Source organism: Lepidochelys kempii, chromosome 11, assembly GCF_965140285.1.
Source record: "Lepidochelys kempii isolate rLepKem1 chromosome 11, rLepKem1.hap1, whole genome shotgun sequence".
In the NCBI taxonomy this organism is placed as follows: Eukaryota; Metazoa; Chordata; order Testudines; family Cheloniidae; genus Lepidochelys; species Lepidochelys kempii.
Genome location: NC_136390.1, coordinates 79,483,297 through 79,510,450, shown reverse-complemented (window position 1 = coordinate 79,510,450; position 27,154 = coordinate 79,483,297). Strand labels below are relative to the sequence as shown.

Sequence of the window (27,154 nt, the reverse complement as noted above, 5' to 3'; positions counted from 1 at the left end):
GTAGCCTGCCAGGTGGATTGCCTATAAAGAAAAATTCCTATACAGCTTCTGAAACAGCTACTAAGCATGTCTAGCAACTGCCACACCTTATTCTGTATGTTTCTGGGCCCTTCTAGTTGAGTTGCCCAGCCCTGTACTCTGTACATATATTCCATCTAAAATCCATGTCCTCTCTCCACTGCCTTCCACCCTTTCTTTGGGCAAAACAAACTCAAATACTGCAGTATAAAGCATGTGTGTAAGTAGACTCAGGCATTTTACCTAAGTTCTCAAAGTTCTAGGCCATGTCACTAAGTGGCAAGAATAACTGGCTCTGTATACTTTGTGTGGGTTTTATTATTTATCATATCCAAGAAACATAGTTGCTATGGCTAAACTACCATACGTGTGTATGGAACTAACAAGAAATTAAACAGTACAGTTATCAAATCATGGTCAAAATTAAAACAGAATCAAATCAATGGATTAACACTGATATTGCATTAAATCGACTGATCAAATCACCAAATTAATAAGAACTTAAGAATGGCCATACTGGGTCAGACCAAAGGTCCATCCAGCCCAGTATCCTGTCTACCGACAGTGGCCAATGCCAGGTGCCCCAGAGGGAGTGAACCTAACAGGTAACGATCAAGTGATCTCTCTCCTGCCATCCATCTCCACTCTCTGACAAACAGAGGCTAGCGACACCATTCCTTCCCCATCCTGGCTAATAGCCATTAACTCCATGAATTAACCTCCATGACTTAAATAATTAAACTCCATGACTTAACCTCCATGAATTTATCCAGTTCTCTTTTAAACCCTGTTATAGTCCTATCCTTCACAACCTGCTCAGGCAAGGAGTTCCACAGGTCGACTGTGCGATGAGTGAAGAAGAACTTCCTTTTATTTGTTTTAAACCTGCTACCCATTAATTTCATTTGGTGGCCCCTAGTCCTTATATTATGGGAACAAGTAAATAACTTTTCCTTATTCACTTTCTCCACACCACTCAAGATTTTATATACCTCTATCATATCCCCCTTTAGTCTCCTCTTTTGCAAGCTGAAAAGACCTAGCCTCTTTAATCTCTCCTCATATGGAACCTGTTCCAAACCCCTCATCATTTTGGTTTCCCTTTTCTGAGCCTTTTCTAATGCTGGTATATCTTTTTTTGAGCTGGGGGAACCACATCTGTACATAGTATTCAAGATGTGGGCGTACCATGGATTTATATAAGGGCAATAAGATATTCTCCGTCTTATTCTTTATCCCTTTTTTAATGATTCCTATAGCAGGTAATACAAAAAGATGATTGATTAAATCTTAAACCAGGTGATTAAAGGAGATAGCTGTTAGCTTCTACATTTAGCTTTATTATTAAGTAAAGCCCACGGCAGTCCTTCAACATTTAGCGGCATAAAAATATCAATATGGAAACTAAATTATGGTTTATTTTAGGTTACAAACTTAATGCCTATTCAAAGTTCTCCTTAAAGCTCATTGTTGTGGTTCCTAATATTTCCTTTTCACCCTCCCTTCTCCTCAGGACACAAGATATTCCAATAAGAAGAAGTTTTAGCAAAGAAAATTTAGCAAATTTAGCATCTCTCTCCCTAAGCAATAGCAGCTTCAGTCTGACACTTTTACACACTTTAATGACACTAAAACAGAATACTATGGGATTTATTCTGTGACACCTTCCCAATGTGGACTTTACAGTTGCTTACACATAGGCATACACATTCACACTTTATGGTAAAATAAAAGGGACATCTCCCTAGGGATAAAAATGAAGATAAAAAAGAAAGCGGAACAATAAGTTAATTAGCATAGAAAGGTTCCGACACTTCTGCTTCCATAGTGTTTGCAGTGGTGGTTTGCAGATCTGTGAGTGTGGTTACAGGAATCGGGTGATGCAGTGTAGTGCTTGTCGCTGCTGGAGTCTTTGGGCAGGAGGAGACTGGTCAGGCTGACATCGCCAGTGGTTGTGGTCTTTACCATGTCTTTCCTTAGGTGGCTTAAATAGGAGGGGTGATTTCTTTAGATGTCTTGGTAGTCTGACAGAACTGCAGGTCTTCCACCTTATGGCAGTACCTTAATAACTTTGGGGCCAATCAGATGGTCTGTGCATCCTTGATACAGTCAGCATGGTCCAGTCCTATTAAAGAGGGAAGGCTTCAGCCTGAGGTCATTCTGGAAAGTCCCACTCCAGAGGACCATTTTCTGAAACTATCCACTGTTACAACTGTATGCAATAGTTTCCCAAAATATTAAAATAGGAAAAACATTGGGCCCACCTCTGAGGTTCCCCAGTCTTCCCCTCTGAAGTAATTGTGGAGTACGATATAGCGACATCATCCAGGACAGTCCTAAACTGGTTCATAAAAATAGCTAATGGCCTAATTAGGAAGCAAGGTGGGTGAGGTAATATCTTTTATTGGACCAACCTCTGTTGGTGAGAGAAGAGCTTTCGAGCTGTCTTTTATACCTCTTGCACATCCTCTTAACATTCTGAAAATAAATTTCACCAGCTCACTACAGCTTGTCTTATCCTTTCATCATATCAAAAAAATTAGGGAATCAGCCATTGTTGCTTAACTGTGTCAAAGGTTATGGCTTATTCTTAATTTTCCTTCTAAAAGGAAAAAGCTGCTTTTCAGCTTCCCAACATAAATTCCATTTAATATAAAATCAGAGTTTTTGTGGCAAGTCTGTATGCTCATATAGGCTCTTCCTTTACATGTGCTAGGCAAACATGAAAAGACTTGCCTTTGCCACCTGTGTGGATTTTGTTAGTCTGTCCTGATGCAGGAGAAATAGTTAAAATGCTGTCTATTAGCTACCCTGCTTTACCAAAAGACCATGTGATTTCATTGACATTTAAATTAGCGTTGCTTTGTTAGAATGTAAATCCTTTGTTAATCCAGAGTGTCTCACAGCAAATATAGACTTGTGGTACTGTTCATACATGACAGCTTCGCTGAATGAACAGCAGTGTCAACTGATTAAATTAAATGTTACAGACTTAAGGTGATTGTCATCCTGGCCAGTTCTTTGAGTGCTGGTCCTATGTGTATTCCACTCTGGTATGCATGTGCTCCAGGTACTTGAGACCGGAAGATTTTTGTTAGCAGTATCCATTGGTCCATATCTGTGGTCTTCCTCTTCTCATGCTCCAGACCAAGGGTATAAGGGACTGTGAAGATCAACTTCCTCTAAGTTCCTTTCTGCTGCCGCATTTTCTTAGATGGAACCCTCCACTGTCCTTGTAGCTGATCCTCTAACTTCAAATCTGTCAATATTATACCAATAGAGTATTGTTAGTTTAGTTAAAATTCAGTGATATCCACCCCCAACCACCCCACCTCATGGTCAGGAAACAGAGCATTGATTCAGGAACTGTCTCCTGCCCATGGTCTTTCCCGGTCAGCAATAAACATCAGAGCTGCCTATACTGCCTTGGAAAAGCATGTATCCCTATCAAGTGCAGTATCTGCCGCTTGTTTCCCAGCAGAACCTGGCAAGCGTGGGCATTGAGACTGAGGAAACATCTCATAGGAGAATGCTATGATGCCTCAGTCTGATGCAAGCCAGGTAGACCAGTACATTGGGTAGAGGCTAGCCCTACCATTTCTGATACAGGAGTGACCAGAGGTAGATCCAAAGACTCCTCTTCCGTGACTCGTTACAAGGTTAGAAATCCCTCTCCAGATCCAATTCTAAGAGGAGGGCTGATTCCCCCACATCTTCTCAGTTGGATGACTCCTTTCCCCTGGTTTCTGGAGGCGCTAGAATCCAGAGTCATGGACTGACCTGCGGGCTCTGAAAAAATGAGTGTGTCAACATCGGCAACAGGAGCAGGGCCATCAGTACCAAGCAAGGAGAAACATGAGCCAAGACTGGGACCACCACCAGTAGCAGCAAAAGACAATATATAATCCCATGTGCCATCAGTACCAATGCGCTCACGTAGGGAGACACCAGGTTCTTAAGGGCCTTTCAATTCCAGCTCCAAAGATGCATAGGGAGAAGACTGCTACTCTACCAAGGAGGATATCATCTTTCTGGATCAAGAATCTCCTCTCCTATGGGACTTGGCTCTTACAAGGGAGCTTCTGGCATTGTGAGAAGTAGTTCATCCCCTGTTCCCTCTGCAAATCACTGAATTTCTGTATTGATGGTACTGACAGCACTGTTGTAGCAATAAAGAATGACTATATGGGCCCAAAGAATCAAAGGGGTTTAACGAGACCCTGTCACTGTCCAACTTTAAATAAGGCTCAGGGTTTGTTACATAGAGACCTCGGCCTGCTTAATACCATGGCAAACGCACCATTAAACATCATTTTAACCTTTTATTAAAGGTTCAGAAAAGAAGGTAAAACAGTTAAAGCACAGGAAATATAAAGTATTAAGTAAGGCTTTCATTTTAATAACCTCCTTTGTTCCCTTTCTCTTTAGCTGGAGAGAGGTTTTTTAGAAGGAATAAACCCCTAGTTTGACCGTCTTTTAGATGGTATTAAAGATAGGTAATAACTGTTCTTTTTGGGGGTGGGGGGGAAGAAGTTAGCTGAGATGGGCTGGAGCTGTCATTTTTGCTGCTGCTGCTAAAGTTCAGTCCCATTTCCTAGAAGACAAAACAAGGCAAACTCACACACACGAGCAAAAAGAACAACAAAGATAGAAAATGCAGCTTTTGTCTCTTGTACCGACTCAGTTGCAACCTCACTGCTGGAGAAACAAGGCACAGCACATGATCTTATCAGCCACTCTGAGACCTGGCAAACTTGTACCACCATTGGGCAATTTAGGACTTTGGTTTTCATTGCCTTTTTTTATCACAGGCTTACGGCAGTGTTGAAAAATAGTCTTGGCCAGCTAAGCCAGACTCTCTTTGTACAGAAGGAAAAAGAAATGAGAGAGGAAAGAAGAAATATAAGATGGGGAAGAAAAAGGACACAGAGGTTGAAGGGAGGAGTCAGTCTTACATCTCAGGTAGTGTTTGGGATTCAGCCGATACCACTAGAGGTGGTGATGTCCTCTAATTCTCTCTGGCCCGGTCTGGTCAGTACATCTTTCAAGATTAAGATGAAAAAGGTCCTTATGGTCCCAGGAGACAGTGGGGGAGGTAGTACAGTGTCCAATTTTCCCCCCAAAGTCTCTTTCTTTAAGGACAGTTTTTGTTCTCTCAGTTTTCTCCAGCTTTCAGCCCTGCCAGCCATCAGTATCCATTTTCTTCCCAGGTCTCTTGACACAGGACAGGGGCAAGATCAGAAGACAGCCCCATCCACACTCTCTCCACCTCGTTTCTTGGGTCTTCGGATGGGCATTGAATCTAGAGCAGACATGTTTGGTAGCCATTCATGTGAAAATTGATTCCTTTAATCTTGAGTTCCCAATACAAAAAAAGCTGAGTGAATTATGCATGCTCAGATGGTTACCTTCTCTCAAGCATATTTGATCTAATCCATAGTCTGATTTACATTAGAATTTTCAGAGTAGCAGCCATGTTAGTCTGTATCTGCAAAAAAGAATAGGAGCACTTGTGGCGCCTTATAGACAAATTTATTAGAGTATAAGCTTTCGTGGGCTGCAGCCCCCTTCATGGGATGCATAGAATGGAACATAGTAAGAAGAAAAATACACACACACAGAGAAGTTGGAAATTTCCATACAAACTGTAAGAGGCTAATTAGTTAAGATGAGCTATTATCAGCAGGAGAAAAAAACTTTTGTAGTGATAATCAAGCTGGCCCATTTAGACAGTTGACAAGAAGGTGTGAGGATACTTAATTTAGGGGAATAGATTCAATATGTGTAATGACCCAGCCACTCCCAGTCTCTGTTCAAACCCAAGTTAATGGTATCTAGTTTGTATATGCTCTAATAAATTTGTTAGTCTCTAAGGTGCCACAAGTACTCCTGTTCTTTTTATTAGAATTTTCAGTCTTCTTGCTGCTCCTCATGTAAGTGGGGAAAAAACCTCCAAGATTAAGTTTGCTTTATATTAATCTGAATATTTGGCTGTAATATCTGCTCTGTCGGAATCTACTCTATTTTGACAAATATAAAGATTTAGTTGTATATATCTGTAGAGTTATCTTTGAAATTTAAATGCAAGAATCCTCTGTGAATTTTGAAATTTAATGTTGACAAAGGCCACACGCTGGAAAAAATGGGCTCTAGAACAGTCTTCTAGATTAACTAGTTTTTGCTCTTTTTTGTAAGACTGAATATATTTTTAAGAATTAGTCATTCACAAACAGTTGCTTCTTGACCTAATAGTTTAATAAAAAATCTACTATGACCATCTGTTTTCTGGCATTGCAAACTATTCTCCATTGAGATACCAGAATCAATATAATATATGTGAATTGTAATTAAAAGATGAAAGGATGTTCCACATTATCTAAAGGCAGAGTATGTTTCAACAGATGGGGGTGAAATTAAAATATCCTTTGGATAACTCTGAGTTGCAATATAGTCCCATCTAGTCTGTAGAATTTCTCAGGGTTGAAATTCTAAACTGACACAGTTTTTAAAATTGTTGTAGAACTGGAAAAAAGGAACACTAGATTCAAAATAGTAATTTCTGTGTATATTTAAGGTCTTTACTGGTAAACATAAATGATAGGTAAATTTATATGATTGCATGTTTCTTCCTCAGAGCATTCTTAGTTTGTTAGGTAATCTGAGTTTTGTAGTATACATTATAAATTTGACAGTCGGAGCGCTAAGGTTAGCAACATGAACAAGTAGGTTTAGTGAATGCAGCAATATTAAAACTGCTTCTTCTTAATTTGTGGTGGTTCTAGTTAGGAAGCTTACTTCTATGCAGTGACTTTCTCTGATACCGCTGTTGGATTTCTGTGCAAACAGTGAAGAGCTATAAGCCTAGGTGCTATGAAGCAGCTGCAGCCTTGCTCTGCTTAACCTGCTGGCACTGCTGCTGTGTTGCTAGCTAAGTGCTCTTCTGCAGAGGGTGGTTTGCAGTCGTATTGCAGCCTTTGACTGTGAACGAGAAATTGTAGATGCATCTGTTTGCTTTATTCCTTAAGCCTTTTAGTGTGAACTCATATGACGTAGTCTCTCTAACATTCATCCTTGGGTTTAAATAAAGATTTAATGTAGTAATAAAGATGCAGTCCAGTATCTCAAGTTTACTAAGTCTCATATTATAGAAGGACTCCACTGTCAATCACTGCCTTAGCATGGAAAATTTAGTAGCATAACACTCAGCATGAAACAGGCTTATAGTAACATTTTTAATATTTAAAATTTAAAACAATAAACATAGTAAACTAAACTTTTGTGTGACGCCTCACAAACAATGTACACCTTTTCAAGGTCAATGAGGAAAAAGCATAGCAGCATATTTGAGTAACAGAAAGCTTTGTTCCTGTACCTGTAATCATGAGACATTTTAACTATTAATATTCTTCCTAAGAATACATAATGGGGAGGAGCTTTGTTTTTATATATGACATACCTGTGAAGTTTAAAAAGGAAACTCTCCTTTTGAAGAAACAAAGTTAATATCAGTGACTGGCAAAACAGCAAATTGCTTGGTAACTAAAAAAGAATGTTAAACTGACATGATTTTGAAGTTTAGCTGGAAAGCCACCATTCTATGCAGGGATTAGAATAAGGCTCAATAGTGCCTGAATTTATATAAAAAACAAAACAAAATGTAAGGCCTGAAAAAGGCTTGCCTGGGGCATGCTAGAGTTGCCTGATTCTTCAAGTAGAATCAAGTACCTTGTAGTCTACTTACGTGCGTGCGCGGCCCAGCACGCTGGCGCCAGAGAAATTTGCCTAGCAGTATCTGCAGAGGGGGCGGCGCTCGCTCCTCATGGCCTTAGCCCCTCCCTTGGCTACATGAGGCACCACATCCCCAGCTGCTCCTCAGTTTGTTCTGACTGCCTGTGGCCGGATTTGGAGCTCTTTGAGGTCTCAACCTCTCAGCCAGTTTTTCTTCTCTTGTTGTATATAGCTAGTAGTACCCTTAGTGTTGGTTCTTCTTAGTTGTGGTACGTTGTTTAAACATTGCCCTTCGTGTGGGGGAGCAATCCACAATAGTGATCCCCACACACCGTGCTTGCTCAGCCTCAGCGAGACCCATGTCAAAGAGCATTGGGTGATCTGCAGATCATTTAGGAAATGGACTCAAATACCTTCCCCTGAAGCAGCACCTGCTCAAACAGACCATTGGCCTGCTTTGGTACCGAGATCCTCATCGGGTCGGAGGTGGCCCCCAGACTCTGAGTACTGCTGCTTCATACTCCAGAGCAGGCATCTCTCCAAAGAAACGGAGGAGCCGTTCCCTGTCAGCTGTACCGAGGAAAAGGTTGCTTTAGACAAATTGAAACCCTTCCACATCTTGGGGTGACTCTTCTGCCTCCCCCAAGAAAAGTGTGGAGCGACAAGGAGTTGATGCTGGTACACAGGATAGTGCAGCACCATGCCCCAGTGTTGTCCTCCCACGGGCTGGAATGTGATGCAGACGTGATGTGATGCAGACGTGTATTCCATGAACCAGCCTCCGTCCCCACTGCATCGGAGTCTCATGTCCTGTGTTTGGTGCAGAGAATCCGAGGGAGGGTCAGGGCAGTGCCACCTCACGTATCCAGAAGAGGAGCTACAGCCATGAGGCACGAGTGCCACCCCTCTGTGGGTACTGGTAGGCAAATTTCCCTGACTCTGCTGTGCTGGGCACGCGCACACCTAAGTGGAATACATGTCTGCATCACACCTCAAAGAACCACAGCTACAGTAAGGAACCTGTTGTGAGGCAGACATGCTGAGAGCAAAAGAGAAAATGCACAATTTATGAGGGAGGGTGCTGTGAAAAAACAATCCATGAGCAGAGGTGACAGGTTGGTAAGATGTGTGTCTGTAGGGGATTATTTGGCTAGCACCTTTCAGAATGTGAAGCATGCATGAGCAGATCAATTTAATTATTTTGTAGTATGTACCTGATACAAATGTATATGGCATATGCTCATGTCTTGAAGTAAAAAACATCTGAATGTGTGGTAAGGAACTACTTGGCTCTCTAGCATAACCATTCACTCCTCCTGGACCCAAGTTCCTGCACATCACCAAGGCCCTGATTCAGGAGGGTATCTTTATTCAGGACAGCATTTAATCATGTGCCTAAATGCTGATGAATCGTGGGACTTAAAAGCTATTCTGAATAGGGATGTATTTAAGCATGTGCTTAAGAGTTTTCTTGAATAGGGGCCACAATCTCGAAGTGCAGAAGTTTGTTTCGGAGCAATTTGTTAGTTCCCTTTCTGCAGTGAAACATAGGTATCTGCTTGTGCATCCAGCAGATTTTTCTCTGAGCAGTTAGTGAGGAAGTCACCTGGGTTCCTGGAGATTTATGTGGCTACCTGTGAACCAGCTCTGTTGGTGGGTTTCTCAGGCTGCATCAGTTGATATAATAGGACTCCAAGCCCTGTGGGTCCAGCTGTGTGACAGGCTTCATGTCTTCCTCGTTCTGTTTTCTTCATTCTTTCCCAGCCCTTTCACAATAATTTCTATCATGCTGTGAGTCTGTGGTGCTTACTACTCCTAAGGGCTTTCTGTGCCAAAAAATTTAAAAATTCTGTGCACAATATTTTAAAATTCTGCAGGTTGTATTTGTCAATATATAAATGCAGAGGCTTCAGCATGGCACTTGGGAGCAAAGGCCACTGGCTGCATGAAGTTGGGAGATCACCCTTCAGCCCCCTCACCTCCAGGACACAGACTCAGCGATAAGACTGCACCCAGCTCTGACACAGCACAAGGCCTGGACCTGCCCCAGAAACATGCTGGAGCCGCTGCCCCTCTGCGCCAGGCACACCAGGTGTGAGGCAGAAAGGCTCATCCAGGCAGGAACCATGTGTGGAGGGATCCAGGTATGTCGTGAGGATTTTATGTGGGACAATCTAGGTGCAGGCAGCTCAGTAGGGGCTCTAGGTGTAGGGGGGATCTGGATGCACAGAGGCTCATTGATGGGGTTCCAGGTGCAGGGACAATGGGGCTCTGCTGGGGCTTCCAGATGAAGGTGGTTGGGGCTGAACTGAGGGGTCTAGATTTGGGGGTGTCAGCTGGGGAGTCTGGATGCTGGGGAAGTGGGGCATGGTGGTATGAGTCTGGGAGCAGCTAGTTGGAGGTCTGTGGCATGGGGGCTCAGCGTGGTGCAGAGGGTGGGGCATCAGATTGGGGGTTTGACTATAGGGAGCTCAGTGAGTGGTGGTCTGGATGCAGGGATGGGGGTCCAGAGGCAGGGGTTGAGGTTCGGTGGGGTGGGGTTGGGGTATGGAGGGCTAGGGGGGTTCTGGATTTACCAGGTGAGGCTTGGCAGGGGTATCCGGGTATGGGAGGTCTGGATGCATGGGGGCTGGGTGGATGGGGGTGCAGCTCCCTCTATAGTTACCCCTCTCCCCACAGCTAAGGAGCGATGAGGGCAGGAAGCAAGGGAGGATGCTGAGCTTCCTGCAGCTGGGGAAGGTTTCTGATGATGGGTCTGAGACAGCCCCAGACACTCCCTGCAGGGGAAGAGGAAGTCCTGTCCTCTCCTGCCTCCAGCCCAGCCAGGACTAGTGGCTAATCCCAGCTCAGGGTAGGAGCCACTGGCTGGGGTTTCCCCAGCCCTGCAGAGATTTACCTCTCTGCTGGCTGTTCCAGGTGCCTGAAACGATGTACCTGCACTGCTAGGGAGTGGTGTGACTGCTCTGGCAGCTTCCCTGTCAGAAAAAGTCATTTTTCTGTGGGGAAGCAAAGAAATCTGTGGGGGACATAAATTCTGCGCGTGTGTGGTGGTCTAGAATTCCCCCAGGAGTAGTTTATGTACATAACAAGAGACATGCTTACAGCCTGAGTTTTCTTTGTGTGCAATGAATCACTGCCCCAAGCTCATTCTTAAAACTTGCCTCCAGCTCCTCTCCCCTTCTTCTCTTGCTGTATGTCCCCTCATTCACCTGATCATTCTCGCTCATTAATTGCAAGCCACTGATTCATTATTTCCTCCTTGGCACCACTGTCTTTCCCTGTGAGTGAGAGAGAGAAATAGAAGGGAGAGAGAATGAGGAAACCCTCTGTACAAACTGGCAGCAGCAGGTGTAGCCATAGGAAGCAAGATCCCTGGACCATGTCTTCTCTCCCTAGTCAGCTGCACACAAGAGGCAGCTTCCCTTCATGACAGTCACTGATCTATGAGCTTCTTAGAGGAAATGCTGGCAAGGATTAATTAGGAAGAAGTGAGTTTTGAGAGAGTTGGAGTTAGCGGGAGGAAGCCTAGCGCTTGTTCGAGGGGTAAGAAGCATATGGTGAATGGAATGGCAAGGAAATAAAGGAGAAAGGTTTGAGAGAATTCTGGAGGATGGACGAGGAGTAGGTGTAAATGAAACCAAAGATGTAGATAGGAGCAAAATCAGGTAGTCTCTCGTGTAGATGAGCAATGAACAAAGACATAACATGGGTAATGCATAAAAATCAACTTATGTATTTTGTCAATTGTAATTTAATTTGGTCAAATATGGTAAATGTACTATAGATATCATAAAAATGAAATTTATAGTGCAGCTCACAGTAGTCCCTGTTAATCTGAGATGTAGAGAAAACCTACCAAATATTTTGGATGGATTATAAAATAGTGTGTAGAAAGCTCCTATTCCTAGAGAAATGACACACAAATGAAAACAAAACAAAAGTAATTTACCATAGATCCAAGCAGGAGATTGTCAGTTAATACCAAGACTGGTTAGCCCAAGATGTACCATATACTCATGACTACTTCTAGAGTAAGGTTTTATTGTTAAAGAAGATTAAATAAATTCACTATAGGCCAGAGGTCCCCAAACTCTGAGGAATGCCCCCACAGGGGGCACAGAGGAACGTTTGGGGGGCTTGCAGTGGAGCCCGGCCCAGCCCCCCTGGGAGGGAGGGAGGGAGTATCATGCTTCCAGACCCTTTTAGCCCCCAGGCCCAGCTCTGCCCACAGTCCCATTCCACCTCCAGGCCTAGCTCCATCCCCAGCTCCACTCTGCCCCCATCCCCAGCTCTGCCTTCCGCTCAAGCTCAACTGCTGAGGAAGCCTTGGTTGTGCAGTAATGGCGGGGAGGCATGGGGTGCCAACCCTCCCAGTTTTGCCGAGAGTCTCCCAGAATCGGGCCTTATTTCCCAGAGGCTCTGGAAGCCAAACCAGGAGAGTTTAGGCCTCTAAAAATCTGGCCGCGCAGTGGGGCTAAGTAAGGCTACCTGCCTGCCCTGGCCCTGTGCTGCTCCCGGAAGCACCTGGCACATCCCTGCGGCCCTTGGGGAAGGTCAGGGGGTCTCTGAGCTGTCCCTGCCCCGAGCGCAGACTCCGCAGCTCCCATTGGCCAGGAACTGCAGGCAGAGGGTGGTGCCTGCAGACAGAGGTAGTGCACAGAGACACCCCACTCACCAAGGGCCACAGGGTTGCACCAGATGTTTCTGGGAGCAGTGCAGAGCCAGGGCAGGCTGGGAGCCTGACTTAGTCCCTCTGCATTGCTGACCAAAAGCCACCCGAGGTAGGTGCTGCCCAGCTAGAGCCCAAAGCCCTCACCCCCTCCTGCACCCCAATCCCCTGCCCCAGCCCTGCGCCCACTCCTGCACCCAAACTCCCTCCCACAGCCCGTACCCCAGACTCCCTCCCAGAGCCGCCTCCTGCACCCAAACTCCCTCCCGGAGCTTGCACCCCGCACCACCTCTCACATCCCAGCCTACAGCCCCCTCCTGCACCCAGAGTCCCTCCCAGAGTCTGCACCCCAAACCCCAGTCCCAGGTTCATCCCGGAGCCTCCTCCCAAACTCTGAATCCCTCGGCCCCAGCCTGGTGAAAGTGAGAGCTGGGGGGATGGGACGGGGGGGAGGGGGGATGAGTGGTAGAGGGAGGGGGAATGGAGTGATTGGGGCCTTGGAGAAGGGGTGGGGGCAGGGGCAGGGGCAGGGCAAGGGTGTTTGGGTTTGTGTAATTAGACAGTTGGCAACCCTAGGACAGATTCTGTTAATGATAAGGGGGGTGGGACTGGAAAAGTTTGTGTGCCACTGCTTTAGGCAATGTTTTATACATCTACAATTAAGGGAATTTGTATTCAAGATCAACTTGAACTCCGTCTGGTTCAAAAGAACCCCAAACGCTTGTGCTAACAGTTCTCATGATGTGTTATGTGAGGCCTTGGCAAAGCAATGTCATGTAACTAGTCAAGCCTAGAACAAAGATTTGTTATTTGTAACAAGGAAGCAGACTAGCAATTTGCAGAACATTATATGTAATGATAGATCTGTGAAAATGCAGTATTGTGCCAGCTTAGTGTGTACGTATAGCTTGCCTGCTATTGCAAATAACATTTGGCTGGGGATCTTCCGATAATCCTGGACTAGGAGCTGTGTGTGGCACGAGCTAGAGCACCAGTGGGGACCTGTTCTTTGATTGGAGCCTGTAGGTGCTACCACAATATAAATAACGTCTCCCCACAATTTGAAGTCTCCTGAAACCTGTGTATCAAACAGTAGAATCTGTAAAATTCTTGAAGTTATATCTTATTAAACCAGTTGACTGTACTTAATTTGAGAGACAATAGATTGACCTCTTTAAGATGCCTCTAGTTTGGAGGGGGAGGGGAATAAAAATAGCAAAAAAACCTAGTTTTCAAAAGTTCAATATTTTTTCTTCATTTTAATCCATTTGAATAACTGGCAATTAACTTTTGGGGCTTCCTCATCTGGATCCCACACAGCTGGAGGCCACTGTGAATTTAGCCTTTAATTCCTTCAAATGTTACTGTTATTTTTATAGCCCAGTAATCGTTTTGATTTGTATTCAAATAGCAGCCACAAGTGCTTGATGCAATCCACAAGAAAGATTTGATCCCTGCTCCAAAGAGATTATAATCTAAAACAAGCAGCATTCAAAAAGGTACAGAAGAGGAATTACAATGTGATTGTAATTTAATGATCATTTTTAATTTTTATCCCCAAATATCCCTTTCTCTGTTATTGGCTGGCTAATACCTTGAGTCTTGAGAGCAAATTTAAAGAGGGGGGTAAGTGGTCTTATGGATCAGCTCCTTAAATTGCCCTAAATAAAAAGATTTTTTTCATGCACCTCTTATCAGTTTTTAAATACACATTGATCCAGTCAGAGCAAGGATGGTCTCATGATTAAGGCTTTGAACATAAACTCAGATCTGAATTTTATTCGGAGTTCTGCTATACTGTGTGGCAATGAGCAAGTCACTTACTTTCTCTTCTTCTGTTTCCCCACATGGAAAATAGGAATAGTACCTTTCCTCCCAGGACAGTGGGAGCCTAAGTTCATTAACGTTACTATAGCTGAGTGCCATAGTGTAAGCTTCTTAGTTTTCTCCCATCTGGGTATAGCCACATGTTGTCTTTTGTGTTGTACTTAGACTGCAGGCTCTTTTGGGCATCGACTTCCATTTTGTTAAGAGTTTGTACAGTGTCTAGCATAATGGGGTCCTGGTTCATGACTGCGGCTCCTAGGCACTACAGCAAAAGTAGTAAATAATTAGACATACATTTGAATACTAGTTTGACACAATACTGGGTTAATGGATAATTATTTCACTCTTCATATTGCCTTTCTGACACAGTAATCAAGTTAGAGTCATAAGGTTTAAATATTGCATATTTTGGTAGTACTTAGTCCTTGAGTAAGACACAACTATGAGTATGGTATTTCAAGGTATATAAAATAAGCTTTTCAGGGGGTCTTCATTGTGGTACTGCATCTAGGTATTTTTATCAGTACTACATAAGACACAAAATATACATTTAGGTCAGACACAGTCTTAAAGCATGCCATTATTGATCTGCTCAACCCTTGCTAATGTGCTCATTCAACTTCTCCTGTTTCTTTTTGTGGGAAGTACAGTGCATCCCCGACCAGGTGATTTTTTCCCTACATGCACGTCTTTTCCTTTATAAACTAGCAGAGAAAAAGCTAACATTCATGATTGACCACAATGGCATCATATCAAAGCATTATCTGCTTTAATTATACTGTGTTTATTACCAAATTAAAGCCTCTCTGTGAAGACTCTATGAAGGTTTTGTATGAAACATATTTTTTAAAAATGCCTAATGTTTATTGTAAACTCGCAATAGCTGAAATGGCTTAAAAATGCATCTTGATTTATCCATCTTTTTAAATTTGTTTTAAATAGTTCAAATATATTGCAAGGACTTGGTTTTATTCTGTAGCTCATATCTGCAGTAAATGAAAAAGCCAGAGTCTTGTAATAGCCTGATGAAAACCGTTCTTAGTTACTCTCTCTCACTCTAATGTAGCACTAGATGAGTTTGTTTGGGTTTAAGTCACAGACAGAAAACTTGCATCTCAAATATGACCAATTTTTCAAATAATTAAATTGTAGCAGCAGTAGCTAGAATTAGACTGGTGCACCTGCGTATTTATTTAGAGTGGGTGTCAGTCAATCAGCTTGCACACTCTCCATAGAGAGTGCTAATAGGATTGACCAGGATCTGTAGGACGAGCTTTTCCTTTTCTCTGTGGAATAAGCTAGGGATTTACTGAATCACTAGAACAATAATTCATTAATTGGCCTAACTGAGCCTGGATGCTTGCCATGTTGCTTTTGTGATCTAGATACTTAACCTGGCTTGCACTTGCGGGGTGCAGACTCTTGCTGTAGAGGCAAACGATTAAGATATTTCAGAATCTAAGAATTTATTGAAGTGCAGAAAATCTCTGGACTCTTAATAGAAATACCCAGTTTTTGGGTGAGGAGTAGTGCATGTACACAGCACTGTACTACAATAGATAGAGAATGGGACTGAGGGTCAGGAGCCCTGTTTTCTGTTCCTTGCCGTGTCTCACACTGTAGGTCACAGTGGGCCTGTATGTTCCTCAGCTTCCTGATCTGTAAAATGGTGGTGATACCCACATTAATAGAGTGCTTTGCGGATCTGTGGTATTTAAATCTCTGTTCAGGATGGGATTTTCCAAAGTGCTCTGTGTTGGTTTAGATTTTCTCTCAAGCTAATGGTGAAACTCTCATTGATTCAAGTCAGAGCAGAGTTAGGCCAACTTCAAGTGTATTTGAAAATCCAATCCTTGCTTTGTAAAGGACACGATCATTGCTATGAAGAGGCACTGCAATTACTAGATAACTAATACTGTTGTGTAATTGAACACAGTACTTTTTTTCCATTTTAATTTTCTGGGTATTAAGTGATATGAAATTGCTTATCTGTAGGACTGTCAGTTGTACTTCTAAATTGTCATACTGTAGTCAAATTTAGTCTCGCGTCTAGTACCTGTTTTTTAAGAGATGTAAGGGCTTGTGTACACAGCAGAACAGCATGTGCTACAGGATGTAGTTTCTAAAGCAGAGTAATGCGTAGTGCACTAGTTGGTCTATGGAGACCCTGCTAGTGAGCACTAACAGTTCTCTAGTGTGCTTTCATGTACTTCTAGTGCACACCAGCAGGTTCTATGTGGACGAGTTAGTTCGGAACTTATTAGTGTGCTTTAGAAATCACACCCTTTTAGTGTGCTTTGCCACACTGTGTAGACCAGTCCTGTTACTATCCAGTAGCTGCTTGTTTGGGCTGAGCCTTTCACATGCACTTGATGAATTTGTGCATGAAAATGTGGATATGTGTGTGCTTTCTTAATATGCAGACCACTCTCAGAATTTGTCACTATTTCCCCATAATATTTTCTTGATAGTGCTATGCTAAATTTGTTCTCATACAGAGGTGAAAGTAAACTGGTACGCCCCAGTACGGTGTACCGGTACGAGCCGGTGCACCGTACTGGGACCGGCTTTCCCAGATGTCAATTTAAAGCCATGGGGTGGTGGCGGCGGGGCTGCAGCGGGGATTTAAAGGGCCCTGGAGCTCCAGCCCCCCTACTGCCCTGGGGCCCTTTAAATCCCCGTCTGAGCCCTGCTGATGAAGCCCTAGGATAGTGGCGGTGGGGATTTAAAGGGTCCCAGAGCTCCAGCCAGCGCTACCGCTCTGGCCCTTTAAATCCCCGCCTGAGCCCTGTTGCCCGAGCCTTGGGGTAGGGTGGGGGGGCTGTGGCAGGGATTTAAAGGGCCCCGGAGCTCCAGCCGCCACTACTGCCCCTGGCCTTTAAATCCCCGCCGGAGCCCTGCTCCCGAAGCCTTGGGGTAGCGGTGGTGGGGCTCCAGAGTGGATTTAAAGGACCGGGGAGATAGTGGCGGCTGGAGCCCAGGGCCCTTTAAATCGCTGACTGAGCCCAGCCGCCGCTACCCCAGGGCTCAGGCAGCAGGGCTCAGGCGGGGATTTAAAGGGCTCGGGGCTCGGGCAGCCGCTACCACAGCGGAGCCCCAGGCCCTTTAAAGCTCTGCCAGAGCCCTGGGGTAGTGGTGGCAGCCGGGAGCCCCCAGGGCTCCTCAGTGATTTAAAGGGCCCGGGGCTCCGCTGCGGTAGCGGCAGCTGGAGCCCTGGGCCCTTTAAATCACCCCTGAGCCCCGGGGTTCCCAGCTGCCTCTGCAGCTGGTAGCTCGGGGTGATTTAAAGGGCCCTGGGCTCCCAGCTGCCACTACTGTAGCTGGAGCCCTGGCCCTTGAAATCAAGATTAAAAGGGCCTGGGGATTTAAGGCCCCGCCTCTCCTGGTTAAGGCCACGCCCCCTGCTCAGGACTCCGGCATACCGGTAAGTCCTCTAACTTACTTTTACCCCTGTTCTTGTACAATTTTGAAAGGTAATTGATGCTCTCAGTATACTTAATTAACAGAATTCTAGAAATAATATTATGTGCCCAAAAATGCCTGTTGGAAGTCAAACCAGTTGGTGTGCTTAATGATCCTTTTCCAGGTGACATCAACATGTACCCTGTGCTACACAAATCCCTTGTTATCTTCTTAAGTGTGACACAAGTAGGGATGGAGGATTGAAGTTGAGGTTTCTTGTCTCCTTCATGTAGTTATTTTATTTTTATTGGCATTTTAAAATGGATACAAAGTTAATTTTTCAAGTTTTAAGAGTCAATATTCAAATCAAAATTTATTTTTAGTTAGCAAATAGTTGTGACTTCAGGCAGTGGGATGGTATTTGAAAGCGATTTCAATAAGGTTTCACAAACTTTCACATGCGTTGAGGGTGTCTGCTCACCACTCTTCAGAGTTACTCAGAGCTAAGGGCCCATCTGTTTCTTGTGCAGCTCCCATTGCTACATTTTTCAGAGACATAAACCATTTAAAATCAGTTAAACTGACAGTGACTAAATTACCTTGTGATAAATCATAACGCGTTCCACAGGTAGGTTAGAGGGTAATACAGCATTTTAGAATTTACCTTTGTGTACTTGTGTGTTAAATTTTTCTGATAAGTTTAGATCAAGAAAACTCCAGTCCTTTTCTTTTTCAGACTAGATTAATTCATCTCACTCTAACCATTTTGGCACATTTTAAAATATGTATATATTCTGAGTGGCAGACTGACAGCTCAAACCATCCAAGCCAATTTCTAACTTTACACAGAGATGTTCCCAGCTGGTTCCCTGGGACTGAGGAACATCAGGCGGCTTTTGTCTTGTCTAATAACTGGGGAGAAAGTGAGGCTAAATGACAGCAGCTGTGACCCTGCAACACCAGATGTGCCTCTGGGACTGAACTCAGGGCCCTTTTCTTTAGGAAGGGGATGGGAATTACAAAGGAACCAACGTGAACTGGGTTAATCCCACTGTGGCACTCTGTATGTGGTGGGGGTGGGGTGCAATTGTAGAGTAGGGAATCCACCCCTGAGCTTTTGAGAAAGGAACAAAGAAATCTCTGCTGTGCAGTGTCTGACTTTCACTTGGGGCCCTGAAGATCTATAGAGAAGCTTTTGACTTTAGACTTTTCCTAACCTGGTTGAAGAAAGCGCTCTAATTCATAATTTCTTTTTATTCAGTAGGATTATTGAGTTTGTATTTTATGTCAAAAGAGAGTTTATACAATATTCTGACTCTAAATAAGGCTTTTCCCCTTAACAATATGCTCGGGTCGGCTTCTGCTGTGAAGACCTTGTCTGTTGGCTGATACTTGATAAGGTAATTGTCTTGCAAAGAAAGTTGACATAAGGATTATTTGGTCTGTGGTACAGAGCTATGAAAATGTTGATCTCCCCCAATTTAAGGTATGATAGATTTATCTTGAATTACGTGTAGCACTCAGTGATTTTTATGGTGTTTGCTGGGAGGAGGAGATTGCTTCTGTCCTGTTCAATAGTTTTTATTTTTAAGACAAAATATGTTTTCCCTGATGGTAGCCTTGTAAAAAACTGAAAGCATTGTATCCTGTTGGTTTGGTAAGCTCCCTTTCCTTTTGTATAAATGATTTCTGTAATAAATGTGCCTTTGTCGTTTTGCTCAGGTTTCCCTGGTACATGGTTCACCAGATGTATTTTTGAAATTCTTGTTTTGTGAATATTTATCATTTTGATTTTCCTACCATACTTCTCAGTTTATATTTCAGGGAAAATACAATCCAAAATATTGTTTCTCCTGTGTAGAAAGTGTACTTTAAACAATATTTATAGTTCTTTACTAAAAATTTGAAGTTATGATGTCCATGTATGTTCAATATTTAGTTTCAACAGTTCTCAGTAATTTTCATATTTTTAGGATTTATTTAGAACAGTACCTGCCGGCTACTGTAACCGGTTTGTGTGCTAGTGTGTCATGTACGCATCTTTATAGGTCTGTTTTCCTTGTAACTGGTGATGGTGTTGGAGTAATTTCACTTGTATATCATCAGTGAATATTGATGCAGGTAGGACCTGGGGAGTTGAGGAATGCCTGTGTTTAAAACATATGTTATGTTGGTACAGTTGAGAACACTGAAAAGGTTATCCTCCAGTATTCTGAGAGAAATGGACAAGTTTTAAGGACCAGGTTTTATTCTTTTTAATATCTGACAGGCATGTGTTTATATTCATACACATTCAGAGCCGTGTTGTATACATCAGTAGAGTGACTGCATACTTAGTGCCCATCCAATGGGCATTGTAGGTGCCACTTTTCTGGATGAATGCTACACATCAGTTATCAGCAAAGTTGGTTATTGCTGAAACTTTTTAAATTCTCTCTCTGTTTTCCAGGCTTTAATTTTTTGGTTCCCTCTGACAACGGGATGGAGACAGAAAATACCTCAACTTTTAGAAAGCAGTTGGTTCTGTTTGGTGTAACCTAATCCATGTCTAGGACTCTACCAAATTCATGGTCCATTTTGGTAAATTTCATGGACATAGGATTTTAAAAATCTTAAATTTCATGTTTTCAGATATTTAAATGTGAAATTTGATGATGATGTAACTGGGGGGGGTCCCAACCCAAAAGGGGCTCGATGTGGTTATAGGGTGATCACAGTCTTGCCACCCCTGCTTCTGGGGTGCTGCTGGTGGTGACACTGCCTTCAGAGCTGGGTGACTGGAGAGCAGGAGCCCAGCTCTGAAGGCAGCACAGAAGTAAGGATGGTAATACCGCAAAACCCTCTTCCCCATCCCCCAATGATAGCCAGATTTCACAAGGCAGACCCAATTTCATGCTCCATGATACATTTTTCATGCCCATGAATTTGATAGGGCCATATCCAAGTTCATGTACCTTTTTCTTTTTTTGGAAGAGTGTAAGCTTTTTGGTAGGACCTGGGCTTTCTTTGTGCTTACATAGTATCTCTCATACTGTGGTTACTAGTAGAAACAAATAATAATGTGTCTGAAATGTATTTCATGGCAAAAGTTATGAGAAAATGCTTTTGACATTCTGTCCCAGCTTCAGTTCATACTTTTTGTTGTAGCTGCATATTTCTCTAGTATAGTACCATGAGGTTTGCTTTGTTAGTACTAGTGTGGAACTGCAGAGTTCTCCCCCCTCATCCCCAATATGTAGTGGAAAAATATGAAAGGGGAGATAGTCCACTGTCAAGAAGCAGGGACTGTTCTGAAGAGAAATTTTGGTTTAAAAATTATTGTTCCACATTGGCTCATGCTCAGGACAGGCACTAAGAGCAGATTTAAGCTATTTGATAGAAGTAATTTATGATAACTTTGCTGAAAGCTTTATATGAAGCTTTTTCCTTCTGTTTTTCAGAAGTTGTGCAAATCTTAGTCCCCCAAAGTTCTCTTAACAGTCCACAAATATTTCTAGAGAAATAGAATCGTTCTACATTTCTCTTGTAGGCTGGGATGCATTATGCAAAAGGAAATGTCATGGTTCGCAGAGAGACAATGTATGGAAATATGGCTGAAAACGCAATGATTTGTGTGTCAACTATCCAGTTTATAGCAGAATCAAGATTAGTGCTGAAAACTGATGTAATTTGATGCAGTATTGAAAGAGTAAACATTAGAAAAAAACAGAGAAGGTAGTAAGATCTTAAACACTTAGGAAAAAGTACTGCACATCCATTTTGCTGAAGCTTCTTCTGTTAAGCCTTGATGCAATAAACATTTCTGGCATCACAGAATGGTCTGATTTAAAGCACATTGTCTCTTCTGGTTTCCTTTAACGCTACAGATCTTTTGTGCTGCTGTAGAACTGTCGTGCTCTGGTAGACAACAAATACCCTCTGCAAAATTAACCCTAGCACAGGTACTAATCAAACACACACGCACTCATTATGGGTCTAACTTTAATCTATAGAAGCTTCAAAGTCTTGTAACAGCTTTTTATTCTTTTTTGGTTTCATGCTGTTGTGTCCAGGTATTACAGCACATATGGTATATAAGGCCATGCATTGTTCCTATATCCTGCCCAATGGCTAGACACAAGTGTAATTCCTTTATTTAAAAAAAAATCCTAAGAAGATGACATTCTGATAAAGGATAGGTGTATTAAAACACACTGAGAAGACTTACTCTTTTCTTTGTTGCTTTAGGAGACATCACTCAAAAAGGATATGAAAAGAAAAGGGCAAAGCTACTTGCACGTTATATACCACTAATTCAAGGTAAGAGATTTAAACTATCTGAAAGTATCAGGGAAGCCTTTTGTACTAAATGATTGTAAAAAGTGATCTGTATATCCACTAAATCCTTAATGAGCAGAAGGACCATTGCCCTGAGTTAGTGACATTACTAACTTTACAGAAAACTCAGGGTTTCTTTGTAGTAAATAGAATTTCAGCCCCCATTGGAATATCTGAGTGGTAGGCATCAGACCTGAATGTTAGCAAGAAGGTTCAAAAATTAAACCTCCATATTCTAGCTAGCTATCTACAGCAAACAAAGTATAAGTATGCAGAGTTCTACAATGAAATATTATCAGTTGTGACTGGGAGAACTGCATGGTGCCTTGCCTGCCTGGACCGGGAGAACTGCATGGTGACTTGCCTGCCTGGTGTGAAGGTTGCGGATATCTCAAGACATCTAGATAGACTTATGTGTAGTGCTGGGGAGGAGCCGGTGGTCGTGGTACATGTAGGTACCAGTGACACAGGGAAGGATAGGACAGAGGTCCTAGAGGCCAAATTTAGGCTGCTAGGTAAGAGATTGAAGTCCAGGACCTCCATGGTCGCATTTTCTGAAATGCTTACAGTTCCACGCACAGGGCCAGTTAGGTGGAACTGCAGGGTCTCAATGCATGGATGAGACGATGGTGTAGGGAGGAGGGGTTTAGATGTATTAGGAACTGGGGATACTTTGGGGAAAGGGGGAGCCTATACAGGAAGGACGGGCTCCACCTAACCCAAAATGGAACCAGATTGCTGGTGCGTAAAATTAAAAAGTTGTTGAGCAGTTTTTAAACTAAGAGCTGGTGGAAAGCTGACAGGTACGGAGGAGCATGTGGTTTCTTGGGGAGGATCTATAAATGGAGATTCCCTATGTCCTAATAAGGAGGAGAGGATGGAAGATGATAAAATACAGGTAGAATCTGATGAGAAATTGTCAAAAGAAAAATAAATCCCATTCAATTACATCATGTAATGGCAAATAGCTATAAAGTGACAAGTTTTTAAAGTGCATAAATACCAGTGCTAGAAGTCTAAATAATAAGATGGTGAAGTAGAGTGCCCCGTATTAAATGAGGATATTGGTGGTATAGGCATCACAGGAACTTGATGGAATGAGGATAATCAATGGGTCACAGTAATACAAAATATATCGGAAGAACAGAACAGGTCATGCTGGTGGGGGAATGGCACTATATGTGAAAGAAGGCATAGAATCAAATGAAGTAAAAATCGTAAATGAACAAAACTGTATCATAGTCTCTCTGGATAATAATTCCATGCTTGAATAATTAGAATATAGCAGTAGGGATATATTACAGACCACCTGACCAGGATGGTGATAGTGACTGGGAAATTCTCAGGGACATTAGAGAACCTATTAAAATAAAAAACTCAATAATAATGGGGGATTTCAACTATCCCCCTATTGACTGGGTACATGTCATCTCAGGATGGAATGCAGAGATAAAATTTCTTGTCACCTTAAACGACTGCTTCTTGGAGCAGCTAGTCCTGAAGCCCACAAGAGGAGAGGCAATTCTTGATTTAGTCCTAAGTGGAGCACGGGATCAGGTCCAAGAGGTGAATATAGCTGGACAGCTTGGTAATAGTGACCATAATATAATTAAATTTAAACATCCCTGTGGTGGCTCAACACTGTAGCATTTAATTTCAGAAAGGGGAACTACACAAAAATGAGGAGGTTAGTTAAATAGAAATTAAAGGGTACAGCGCCAAAAGTGAAATCCCTGCAAGCCACATGGAAACTTTTTAAAGACACCATAATAGAGGCTCAACTTAAATGTATACCCCAAATTAAAAAACATAGAGAACCAAAAAAGAGCCACCCGGGCTAAACAACTAAGTAAAAGAAGCAGTGAGATGCAAAAAGGCATCCTTTAAAACATGGAAGTTAAATCCTAATGAGTCGAATAGAAAGGAGCATAAACTCTGGCATATGAAGTATAAAAATATAATTAGGAAAGCCAAAAAAGAATTTGAAGTACAGTTAGCCAAAGACTCAAAGTATCAGCAAAAAAATTAAGTACATCAGAAGCTGGAAGCCTGCTAAACAGCCAGTGGGCCACTGGATGATCGAGATGCTGAAGGAGCACGTAAGGATGATAAGGCCATTGTGGAGAAACTAAATTAACTCATTGTATCAGTCTTTACGGTTGAGGATGTGAAGGAGATACCCAAATCTGAGCCATTCTTTTTAGGTGACAGATCTGAGGAATTGTCCCAGATTGAGGTGTCATTAGACGAGGTTTTGGTACAAATTGATAAACTAAACAGTAATAAGTCACCAGGAGCAGATGGTATTCACCCAAGAGTTCTGAAGGAACTCAAATGTGAAATTGCAGGACTACTAACTGTCTTCTGTAACCTATCATTTAAATCTGCTTCTGTACCAAATGACTGGAGGATAGCTAACGTGACACCATTTTTTTAGAGGGGCTCCAGAGGTGACCCTGGCAATTAAAGGCTGGTAAGCCTGACTTCAGTACCAGGCAAACTGGTTGAAACTATAGTAAAGAACAAAATTGTAAGACACATAAATGAACATAATTTGTTGGGGAATAGTCAACGTGGTTTTTGTAAAGGGAAATCATACCTCGCCAATCTACTAGAATTCTTTGAGATGGTTAACTAGCATGTGCACAAGGGGGATCCACTGGATATAGTGTATTTAGAGTTTCAGAAAGCCTTTGACAAGGTCCCTCACCAAAGGTTATAAGTAAAGTAAGCAGTCATGGGATAAGAGGGAAGGTGCTCTCATGGATTGGTAACTGGTTAAAAGATAGGAAACAGAGGGTAGGAATAAACAGTCAGTTTTCAGAATGGAGAGAGGTAAATAGTGGTGTCCCCCAGAGGTGTGTACTGGGCCAAGAACTATTCAACATATTCATAAACGATCTGGAAAAAGGGGTGAACAGCGAGGTGGCAAAGTTTGCAGATGATACAAAACTGCTCAAGATAGTTAAGTCCCAAGCAGACTGCAAAGAGCTACAAAAGGGTCTCTCAGAACTGGGTGACTGGGCAACAAAATAGCAAATGGAATTCAATGTTGATAAATGCAAAGTGATGCACATTGGAAAACATCCCAACTATACATATAAAATGATGGGGTCTAAATTAGCTATTACCACTCGAGAGAGATCTTGGAATCATTGTGGATAGTTCCCTGAAAACATCCACTCAGTGTGCAGTGGCAGTCAAAAAAGCAACAGATGTTGGGAATCATTAAGAAAAGGATAGATAATAAGACAGAAAATATCATATTGCCTCTATATAAATCCATGGTACGCCCATATCTTGAATACTGTGTACAGATGTGGTCACCCCATCTCAAGAAAGATGTATTGGACTTGGAAAAGGTTCATAAAATGGCAACAAAAATTATTAGGGGTATGGAACGGCTTCTGTATGAGGAGAGATGACTAAGGGGGGATATGATAGAGGTCTATAAAATCATGACTGATGTGGAGAAAGTAAATAAGGAAGTGTTGTTTACTCCTTGTCATAACAGAAGAACTAAGGGCCACCAAATGAAATTAATAGGCAGCAGGTTTAAAACAAACACAAGGAAGTATTTCTTCACACAACGCAGTCAGCCTGTGGAACTTCTTGCCAGAGGATGTTGTGAAGGCCAAGACCATAACAGTGTTCAAAAAATAACTAATAAATTGATGGAGGATAGGTTCATCAATGGCTATTAGCCAGGATAGGCAGGGATGGTGCTCCTAGCCTCTGATTGCCAGAAGCTGGTAGTGGGCGATGGGATGGATCTCTTGATGATTACCTGTTCTGTTCATTCCCTCTGGGGCACCTGGGATTGGCCGCTGTCAGAAGACAGGATACGTAGCTAGATGGACCTGTGGTCTGACCCACTATTGCCGTTCTTATGTACGTCTTAACACTGTACATCAGCAGTTTGCATCCAGAGTGAGACGTGTACCTGAGAGATTTTTATATCAAGGTGTTTAATGTTTGTTCTTGAGAATTTTGTTCAGGAGCATTTAGCTTTTAGTTATATTGTTTTTGCCTTGATAAATAACTTAATCTAGGTATCCTCATGACTGCTTTAAAAGAGTAAGATAACGGGATAATTTTAATTAACAAAAAAAAAAAAAGCTACGAAGCTACCGTTCAAAAATGTAGTACAAAATTTTCCAGTTTTCTTGTAGTTGTATACCTTTCCTATTGTATTTTGCATTTTCTTTAGAGTCTTTTCTGACAAATAATTTAATTATTAAATTAATGGATACCATGTTTTGTCATTATCAAGCTACAGGGCTTTTTTAATATATACAGACTTCGTAATAAAGCTACTTGTAACTAACATTACATTTGCCACTCAGACAAACTACAGTGTCTGCTGATAACTGACACATACTACCACTTCTACAAATAATATTGGGGACTGCTTTGATACAGAAATCTGTTATCAAAAATTGTTTTTGAAGTTGTTATTCTAACATAAAAATTGATGGTATAGTCTTTGAGTTAAAAGCAATTTCATGAGTACTTGTGTTTACGCCCCATATATTTTAGATTTAATCTGACTCCTAGTACTATTAAAGCTACATTATATTTATGTCTGATGAGGTGCTCTTAGTTGAAGCTTCTGTTTTCAAAAGCCTTTATAACTACTTGAAAAGTTCAGTTTGGCCATTTGTTATGTTTATTTAAAATGCACAATATAATATTTTGAAACCTTTTTTGCTCTAATTCACACTTGTTTTAAAAACTTCATACTAGCCATACTAGTACTCAAAAAGTACGGTCTTCAATAAAATAAAACAAAATTTTGTTTTAGAAACAGTTACGTCCTTGAAAATCATGTATTTTGTGTGTGCCTTGTGATTTTTTTATTCTTTACCATGCTAAAGAGCTCCTAATGTCCCATTCTACACTTATATCTGGAACGCTGCATACTGACGTATTTTCATGTTCTCTGTGTGTATTTGAAAGGATACTAACTTGTGTAATAAATCAGATTCATAGGGAAAAAATTCAGTCCAGAAAACTGTTAAATGTTAAACTTTATGATTAAGAACTGAAATATACCAAAGTGAGGGCATTTTAATTTTCCGCAGCAGCTGTCAGTGGCCATGTACTGTATCTGCATCATAAGGCAAATTAACAGAATATATAGGGGTGCAAAATGTTACATAACTGAAAGCACATTAAAATTGCTGTGGAGAG

The 27,154-nt window shown here is 42.2% G+C and overlaps 1 protein-coding gene across 15 annotated transcripts in view; it reads left to right on the top strand.

Annotated features, from left to right (window-relative positions):
• The window catches only part of DIP2A (DIP2 acetate--CoA ligase A), a 248,545-nt gene that overhangs the window by 71,001 nt on the left and 150,390 nt on the right, over positions 1-27,154 (top strand). For all 15 annotated transcript variants that reach the window (XR_012154401.1, XM_073306935.1, XM_073306938.1 and 12 more), the window contains exon 2: positions 21,872-21,943. Coding sequence is in view for 14 of the 15 variants with exons in the window: in XM_073306935.1 (XP_073163036.1) it covers positions 21,872-21,943 (72 nt within the window). In the remaining variant the exon portion in view is untranslated. The remainder of the gene's footprint in view (positions 1-21,871; positions 21,944-27,154) is intronic.